The 8804-nt window shown below is 41.8% G+C and overlaps 1 protein-coding gene across 2 annotated transcripts in view; it reads left to right on the forward strand.

Moving 5' to 3' along the window:
- The window catches only part of LOC109952961 (collagen alpha-2(V) chain-like), a 35678-nt gene extending 27403 nt beyond the window's left edge, over positions 1-8275 (forward strand). Inside the window, exons 30-56 of one of the 2 annotated variants that reach the window (XM_020588285.1) lie at positions 532-585; positions 672-725; positions 819-872; positions 1106-1159; positions 1295-1339; positions 1488-1586; positions 1704-1811; positions 2066-2119; positions 2273-2326; positions 2724-2777; positions 2878-2931; positions 3011-3118; positions 3198-3251; positions 3407-3460; positions 3630-3791; positions 3876-3983; positions 4120-4227; positions 4489-4542; positions 4638-4745; positions 4874-4927; positions 5082-5189; positions 5441-5494; positions 5650-5757; positions 6334-6691; positions 6821-7011; positions 7189-7431; positions 7507-8275. In XM_020588285.1, the coding sequence (XP_020443941.1) occupies positions 532-585; positions 672-725; positions 819-872; positions 1106-1159; positions 1295-1339; positions 1488-1586; positions 1704-1811; positions 2066-2119; positions 2273-2326; positions 2724-2777; positions 2878-2931; positions 3011-3118; positions 3198-3251; positions 3407-3460; positions 3630-3791; positions 3876-3983; positions 4120-4227; positions 4489-4542; positions 4638-4745; positions 4874-4927; positions 5082-5189; positions 5441-5494; positions 5650-5757; positions 6334-6691; positions 6821-7011; positions 7189-7431; positions 7507-7653 (2703 nt within the window). In that variant the 3' untranslated portion in view covers positions 7654-8275. Of the gene's footprint in view, positions 1-531; positions 586-671; positions 726-818; positions 873-1105; positions 1160-1294; positions 1340-1487; positions 1587-1703; positions 1812-2065; positions 2120-2272; positions 2327-2723; positions 2778-2877; positions 2932-3010; positions 3119-3197; positions 3252-3406; positions 3461-3629; positions 3792-3875; positions 3984-4119; positions 4228-4488; positions 4543-4637; positions 4746-4868; positions 4928-5081; positions 5190-5440; positions 5495-5649; positions 5758-6333; positions 6692-6820; positions 7012-7188; positions 7432-7506 lie in introns of those variants that run through there. The other variant, XM_020588284.1, reaches the window with a different exon arrangement.
- Positions 8276-8804: the final 529 nt, after the last annotated feature.

Here is an 8804-nt window from a genome sequence, read left to right on the forward strand (position 1 = left end):
AAACTCCGCGTTGCTCAGCGACAGCCCCGAAACCTGACAGATCTAGAGGAGATCTGTGTGGAGGAGTGGGCCAAAATCCCTGTTGCAGTGTGTGCAAACCTGGTCAAGAACTACAGGAAACGTTTGACCTCTGTAATTGCAAACAAAGGTTTCTGTACCAAATATTAACACTGATTTTCTCAGGTGTTCAAATACTTATGTTCAGCAGTGCTAGACAAATAAATTCTTTAAAAATCTTTCAATGTGATTTCCTGAATTTTTTTTTAATTCTGTCTCTCAGAGTGGGAATGCACCTACAATGTGAATTTCAGACCCCTCCATGATTTCTAAGTGGGAGAACTTGCAAAATCGCAGGGTGTTCAAATACTTCTGTTCCTCACTGTATGTGATGAGATATTCAGCAATATACAGAAGACAGAGTAGACTACCATTCTGCTGAAAATGTACTTAGGTACAAAGTCAGACTTTATTTCACAGTAAAATAAGAAACAAACTGATGATCACAGTGGTTGGGGTCCTGTTGATTTTTAGGGTGACGCTGGGAAGACTGGAGAAGCTGGAAGTCTTGGGCCTCCAGGTCAAAGGGTAAATGTTAATGTAGTTTGTGCCTCTCACTGGGGCTACATTTTCTTTATCAAAGTACAAAAATACTGACTAGATATACTTTCTAGGGACCAAATGGAAAAGATGGAGAGGAAGGCGCTGCTGGTCCAGGTGGCCCAGCTGTAAGTGAAAAAACATCATCATGGTTGAGAAAATCATCAATGATTTAGTAACATTATGTTCAAATCGTGATATATTCAAATGCTTTATTTTAGGGTCCTGCGGGGAAAAGAGGAGAGCAGGGACCACAGGGATTTAATGGGTTCCAGGTACCTGCATCCCATAGTTGTGAAAGTATACATTTTCATTAACTCCTGTCCCCCAGCGGAATGTTCCCTTTTTTCTTGGTTGTAAATTTTTTTAAATACACAAGTATGCATGAAACTGAACTAACCCATTAAAGAGACACTGTGAAACTGAAACTAAACCTTGAAGCCTGATTTAGTTACACCAGCACACTATTGTGATCAGTGTTAAAAAAAACTGGTGTGGTGTTTTTCAGGGTTTGCCAGGACTGCCAGGATCACCAGGAGAGCCAGGAAAACCAGGTGATGAGGTATGTCACAATAGCACACAAAAATAGTCACTGGAAATGATTTGTAAATGATTAGCCTTTGTATTATATACAGTACAATGATGTGTCATCAGTGAACTCTTCATGTGATATTATAATGTTATTGTGGTTTTCCAGGGTCTTGCTGGAGAGGCTGGGACTGCTGGGGCTACTGGTCCAAGGGTAAGTGTGTTTGAGTTGTTAATATTAAAGGTCTGGCTCTTATTCCATTTCCAAAGTTACAGCAACTGAATGTGCCACCACTCGTCTTTACAGTTCAATTTTCAGAGCAGTAAAACACTGTTGTGTGCCTCTATCCAATGGTTGACAGGGAGAACGAGGCTCTCCAGGAGATAGAGGTGAAGCTGGACCCAGTGGCTTGCAGGGACCCAAAGGTAGTCCAGGTGGGCCAGGACCGGATGGGCCAAAGGTATCACAAGCATAAAAGCAATGAAGCTGAAACTTGAACCACAGAGGTTAAACACCTGCTTCACTAATAATAATAATAGCTGCAGGTAAATCTGTGATTCTTTCTCTTATATTTTAGGGTAATCCTGGTCCAAAGGGTGCTGTCGGAGAGCCAGGAGGTCCAGGACTTCAAGGTATGCCAGGGGAGAGAGGCACACCAGGACCTTCAGGCCCGAAGGGAGATGCTGTAAGTCTAAGTCACCTGCAAGGAAACAGAGATAGCAATTTCTTCACAGCAGGACCCTAAGTAGATTGGAAGAACCTCTCAGGATAGATGCATAGAGAGCCATGTTTGATCCACTGGTAGTTGGCAAAGGTCATTCTGGGACATGCAAGAAATCAGTAAAAGAGGAATAGTTTCCTGTGTCTGTTCAAAAAGAATCCAAGAGCTTATTAAAAAGTTCAAGCTGAACCACTGATGATGTTGTTTTCTTCAACCAGGGCTCTGTTGGAGAGAAAGGACCTGAGGGTAAAGCAGGAGCTGACGGTGCACGAGTGAGTTGATCACAGATGATACTGCAGGTTTCTCAGATGGAAGAAATATTTCACTTTATGGTGGTAAAGCTGAAAACACACTCACTGTTAGTTTCTGATTAGGATTAGTTGTCTAATATGATGTTGTAATATTTCCTCTCATTTTATTTAAAGGGACTTCCTGGTCCTGTTGGACCTACTGGTTCTAGTGGACCCAATGGAGAGAAGGTGATTTCAAAAGCACAGTTTTTAGCACATATTTTTTTAAACCTGGAAATGTGAGTGGTTACAGTCATGTATTTTGTCAAAATATTACATTCTGAAAAACCTACAGCTGCAGAGTTAGTCCTCAAAAGTTACAAAGCATTGACAGTATTTGACTGAAATTTATAATAAACACAAAATTAAGGGAGAACAGATTTCATGTCAGATCTGAAGGAGATAAAATGCAAATAATAATAAACATATTGGTGCAAAAAAGAACACAGAACTAGTAACTTTGCCCCTTTTCAAATATGTCAACTCTTGAACTAAATAAATTGGTATGACCATGAACTTCGCTCTGAAGTTACTTTGTGGATTCCTTTTAAGAACTTTTATTTATTTAATTGTTCCTTTATTTCAGGGTGAACCTGGCCCACTAGGGCCTACAGGAGGTCGAGGCTCAAGAGGAATCGCTGTCAGTAGAACATTTCATTTCACACCATTATATTGTCTGGAAAATTATTATTAATTTATTTATTGATAGATAATATTTGTATTTGTGGTGATATTAACAGGGTTCTACTGGTGAGCCTGGTCCAACTGGTGCTGCTGGCCTCCCTGGACCTTCTGTAAGTGGTCACTAAAGCTAAAGCAGGACAGGCCAGAATGAAAAACAAACAAACAAAGCTCATGATTTTTCTTTTCCAGGGTCCTGATGGTCAGCCTGGAGTCAAAGGTGAACCAGGTGAGCCAGGCCTAAAAGGAGAAGCAGGACCACCTGGACCACAGGGAATTGCTGGGAAACCAGGAGCACAGGTACACACCCAAAACCTAACTCTAATGAACATCCACAATGCCATAATCCAATCTATATAATCCAGTGCTTGTATTTTAGGGACCTGTTGGTGTGACTGGATTGAAAGGTGGCAGAGGATCGCAGGGTCCAGCAGTGAGTTAAAAGCCTCTGTGGCAAATACAAACGTCACAGTTTGTCAGTTTCTTTCTTTCACATTTGAGTGTGGAGTGCCACTATTCTTTTTATAGACATTATTATTATCACTGAAGTACATTGTGATTTACATTAGGAGTGTTTTCTTCCCACAGGGTTCTCCTGGTTTTCCTGGGTTGCCTGGGGGAGTTGGACCACCCGGCTCTCTTGTGAGTTAATCGGTTACCTTAAATAAAAATAACACATAAAATTAGAACAACAAAGGGACAGCAGGCTCACTTTACTGTTGGACTCCGTTTCAGCCTCATTCCTCCAGTGGATTCACTATGTCACATTTGTATTTTTGAAAATTTAGACTGAGGGAAGATCTTGTTTCAGGGTGCTGTTGGGGCAGATGGACCCATAGGTGATCCAGGAAAGCAGGGCCCACCTGGTATTCAAGGAGAAAATGGAGCCAAAGGACGCCAAGGAGAGACAGGACCTCCAGGCCCACCTGGCAGCCCTGGAGAAAATGGAGACTCTGGGGAGGACGGTCCTCTGGTAAGAGGAGGTTCCGACTGTGCTGATTTTCCAGCAGTCAAACACAAATAAATCCTGACATGTTTCAATTGCTTTCTCTGGAAGGGTCCTGAAGGGCCTCCAGGCCCTCCTGGTGCCACAGGACAGAGGGGCATCGTTGGTCAGCCTGGAGCCAGAGGAGAGAGAGGCATGCTGGGACTGCCAGGCCCTGCTGTATGTATTCTTGCTGATTTGTTTTGTGTTTCTAGCCACACAAAACTGGACTACATCTTGAGGTTTTGTTTAGGTGATAACTAGACTCTTGAACCATGTAAGCAACTATTTAAACTTTTGCTTATTTATTTGTCAGGGTCCACCAGGAAAACCTGGAGCTCCTGGAACTCAGGGCGGCAAAGGGCCTCCTGGTGGAGTTGGTTTACCAGGGTCCACGGGGCCAAGAGGGGATGCTGGTCCTGAGGTTTGTCTTGTCAGTCTCAGTCATTGTATGTTAGTGAAGAACCAAGAAATGTTGATATAAAATTTAGGTTACAAACAACATCGAGAACACTCAGCAGGACAAGAGGGTTTAAAGGTTGTGATTGATTAATTGAAACCATCTGATCTGTAAAGTCTCAGTACAATTGTTTCTTTGTTGGTGATTGTACTTTTTCTGAACTGACACAAATTTGTTTATTTTAAAATTTTCTTATTAATCATGCCATCGTCTGTGTTCATTAAGGGAATTACTGGAGAGGAGGGGCCTCCTGGTAAAGATGGTCTCCTAGGGGGCAGGGTAAGATGAAATCCCTGATGTGCTGGTTTGTTAAAGTAGAAGAATCAGCTAATGATACTACTATGTGTATAATCACTGTGTGTGTGTTTCTTCAGGGAGACAGGGGTGATCCTGGTCCAGAGGGTCTGGCTGGTGGAATAGGGTCTCCAGGAACAGAGGGCCCAGTAGGGATTACTGGCAGCCCAGGGCAAAGAGGCGAAAGCGTGAGTTTTATAAACAGAATTGCAGTCCTTTTACATACAATATGCTGCATCTGGCAGTTTCATATCATCAGCTCTGTCAATGCTGTCATAGTCTGTCTGTCATGTCTCTTTGTTTGTTTGGAGTTTAGGGTGCCAGAGGCCCCCCTGGTTCCCTAGGACCCAATGGAGTACGTGGAAAAGTGGTAAGCTTGAAATCACCTCATCACTACCCTAAAACAACAATTCAATGATTTAAAATAGGCAATCAAATAAAATTTGTGCTTGTTTTTAGTTTAAAATGTTTAAAAAAGTGTTTTGCAGTGATGTGTTAAATTGACGTCCTGTGTCTGTTTGTAGGGCCCTCAAGGACCACAGGGAGAAAAAGGAGCTGCTGGAGAACAAGGAGAGAGGGGTCAGAAAGGACACAGAGGTTTCACCGGACTCCATGGTTTGCCAGGAACAACTGTAAGCAACATGTTGATCATTTAACGCTACACTAGGCAGCCTCAAATGAGTTTTTTCTGTAGATCAATGGAGATACTTCTAGTAAAGATATTGAGAAATAGGTACGCACACTTAGCTTTACTGTCACATAAGACTGACTCAGTTCTTGTGTAGATACTCATGGCAGCTTTAAAGCCAAACAGTTTCGAGTCTGGTTTCTTTAGGGGAAGACTGAAACTGAAACACAGTACCACTCTATCACTCTGTTTCAGGGCACCACAGGGGATCCAGGAACTAAGGGTATTGTCGGACCAGCTGGGCCTCGAGTAAGTGCCTAATAACACTATGCAGTGGAGTTTTCAGTCAGTTTAAGTTTTTGGCAAAAGCTGACAAAACTAGATACAAACATATGTGCTAGTATATAGTACTAAACAATGTGGAGTGTCATAATTCTCTGCGTCAATCTCTCCCTGTTTTACAGGGTCCTCCGGGAGTGTTGGGTCCTCCTGGGAAGGAAGGAAACACAGGTCAGCCTGGCCCGATGGGCGCTCCTGGAAGCAGAGGAGCTAGTGGAGACATCGGGGCACAGGTGGCACAAGATTACATTGACTTTTTACATTTCAAATAATCAACATATTAGTGTTATCCCAAAATAAGTACAGTGAATGCAATATTCCAGGAACAATAAATATTTTGCAGAAGTGACATGGCCTGTCATGACCACATAATGTTAGTATTTTATATTTTAATTATTGCAATTATAAGATCACATGGAACAACATTTTCAGATTATTTAAAAGCTGGAGTAGATGGAGTAGGTATAAATAATTAATGGCCTTATCAGATGTTTTGTGGCAATTTCCATGGCTTGAAGACATTTTACAATATCACATTGTCGCAGATTAGACCGTTTATAAAGTCTTGTCTACAGCCATGGACACTGGGGGTCTTGAGATTAGCTGGGTTTATTTCTAAAGTGATTTTATTCACAGCTTTTTAGAAATATTTACTGCATCTTGTTTCTACACTATTTAATAAATAATTCCAGTTTCATACAATCTTATATCTAATTGTTGAGACTGTGGATTAAAGTGTTGGCAGGACTGACCTCTATTTTGGTCACACTGCCAGAAAAACAAAGTAATAGTTTTCTTTTCTTTGTCAGGGTCCACCAGGTGAAACTGGACCCCCCGGACCTCCAGGACCCCCAGGGCCCCCAAGTGCAGCTGTGGAAGAACTCTTTGTCGCCCCTGCCGATTATGATGGGGATGGTGGTGTGCCAGAAGCTGTGCACTTCATCCAGGATGGTGTGGAAGTTGATCCTCCTCCACCTCCAGAGATAAACAAAGACGAAGCTCTTCCCAGTAAGAAGTCGGACATCCTGCGTGCAGACACTGATGTCCACGCCACTCTGAAGACTCTCGGTGGACATCTGCAAAACATCCGCAGTCCTGACGGCAGCAAGATGAACCCTGCAAAAACCTGCCAGGACATCAAACAGTGCTACCCCCAGAAGAAGACCGGTGCGGGGCCTGTTTTTCTTATTTGCTGATTTATAGTGTATTTTCATTTATTTTCAGACCAGAACCACATATCCACACAGACCAATTGGTCTAACTCCTTTCAGTTGTTTTATTGTGTCTTTTGTACAGCTGAGTACTGGCTTGATCCAAATCAAGGAAGCACTAAGGATGCCATCAGGGTCTTCTGTAATATGGAAAGTGGGGAAACCTGCATCTCTGCCAATCCGTCTAATATTCCTCGCAAAGCCTGGTGGATGAAATCCACTCCCAGTGCCAACAAACCTGTCTGGTTTGGAGCCGACATGAATGGTGGAACTAAAGTAAGCAATCACGACTTGTGTTTGGATGTTTGCATGTGGTAGACGTTTTGTGTTTGTTTTGTGGTTTGTTGAATTCAAACATGATGTGTTTTGTAAAAGTATCATAAGTATCTCAGAGCATGTGCATTTTTGAAATCCAGTGTGTCCTGGGTGTGACTGTGTCAAATCTAATTTCAGTTCAGTTATGGAAATAAGGAGGAGCAGCCTAATGCAGTGGCAGTTCAAATGAAGCTGCTGCAGCTTTTGTCCAGAGAATCACACCAGAACATCACCTACCACTGCAGGAACAGTGTGGCTTATAATGACGCGAAGAGCAGCAACCTGAAGAAAGCACTGCTCCTCAGAGGCTTCAACGGCCAGGACCTGAGAGCTCAAGGCAACAACCGCCTCCGATACACTGTCATTGAGGACGGCTGCTCAGTAAGTCTCAGAATCCCTAAAAATCTGATTCAAAATGACTGGGAGACAATTTATCTGGTTTTCTTTTTCCTTTAGAAATCAAACAGTGAGTGGGGCAAGACAGTGATTGAGTACAGGACTCAAACTCCGGTCAGGCTGCCTATTGTGGACTTAGCCCCCATGGACATTGGAAAACCTGACCAGGAGTTCGGCCTGGACATTGGCCCTGTGTGCTTCTCATAAAACAGCAAACACCAACACAAGATGGACACAAATAGCTCTGTAATAACATCATCAAAAGTGATAGTTTGACTTCTTGTGAGCATACAAGCTGATAAAGGGTCTTCACACATGGATGTATTTCATGTAAGTACAGTGTACCTGCTGCATCTACCGACATAGGACAGCTGTGTGACTGGTAGGACACTGATGTAATTTATTCATCCTGTCAATAAATTTACAAGAACTCCACAATGAAATGCATGTGGGTGATAAAATCCCTAAGGTGTTTTAATGCGAAACCTAAATAAACTACTTGCAAAAACTGGAAGAACAGCCAGTTATACTAAAGCTTAAAGAGATGTAAGGTCTATTGGGAACATAGAGCAGGTTGTAAAAAAAACAAACCAAAAAAAAAACAACAACAAATAAAACTAGTCAAATATCTTTAATTTTTTTGACTAGTGATGGCTTTGCACATCCAGAGGCCTGGAGAGGGTTAGGGTTTGTATGACAATGAGTGTAGTTTTTATTTTTCATGAAATAAAAAAAAATCATGCTTGAACCTAAATTATTAAGTTCTGTGCAGGAACTCATTTATCCTTTCAATCGAAAACCTATCTCCTTTAAAAATGTCAACTGTAAATCCAACTTATGACTGTAAATTGATAATTATTTGTTTATTGATGACTATGGATGTAAAATAAATGAAAAGTTCAATGAACTCAGCTCGTCTTCATGAACAGCCACTAGAGGGAGACAATGCTTTTCTTTCCAGTCTCCAAATCGTACTGCAGTTTACTGCTTTCACTTGATATTTCAGGTGTAACAAGCCCTCGATTAGCTGAGAAAAGCTGAAAAAGCAGCAGGACTCTGAGGATTGAAAATGAATAATTCTGTGTTTTGTGATAAATGAATACAAACTGTAATGTTAATTCACATTAGATAGGTGGATTACTGCTGTTTTACTTTGCATTAGTGCCTGTTTCTTAAACTATAAAAACACTGGTTTGCTGATTTGTAAATCCAACACAAATGAGTAACTTCAGTTTGGAGTCTCATATGGGTGTGTGTTAGCGTGTACCATTAAAAAAAAAGCTCCAGAGAGAGGGAGAGAGTAGGTGTCCTTTCAGGAAGAAAAAGAGCCAAAGTTCAGGCAGCACATGTTTCTGGGT

The sequence above is a fragment of the Monopterus albus genome, unplaced genomic scaffold, assembly GCF_001952655.1.
Source record: "Monopterus albus unplaced genomic scaffold, M_albus_1.0 scaffold523.1, whole genome shotgun sequence".
NCBI lineage: Eukaryota > Metazoa > Chordata > Actinopteri > Synbranchiformes > Synbranchidae > Monopterus > Monopterus albus.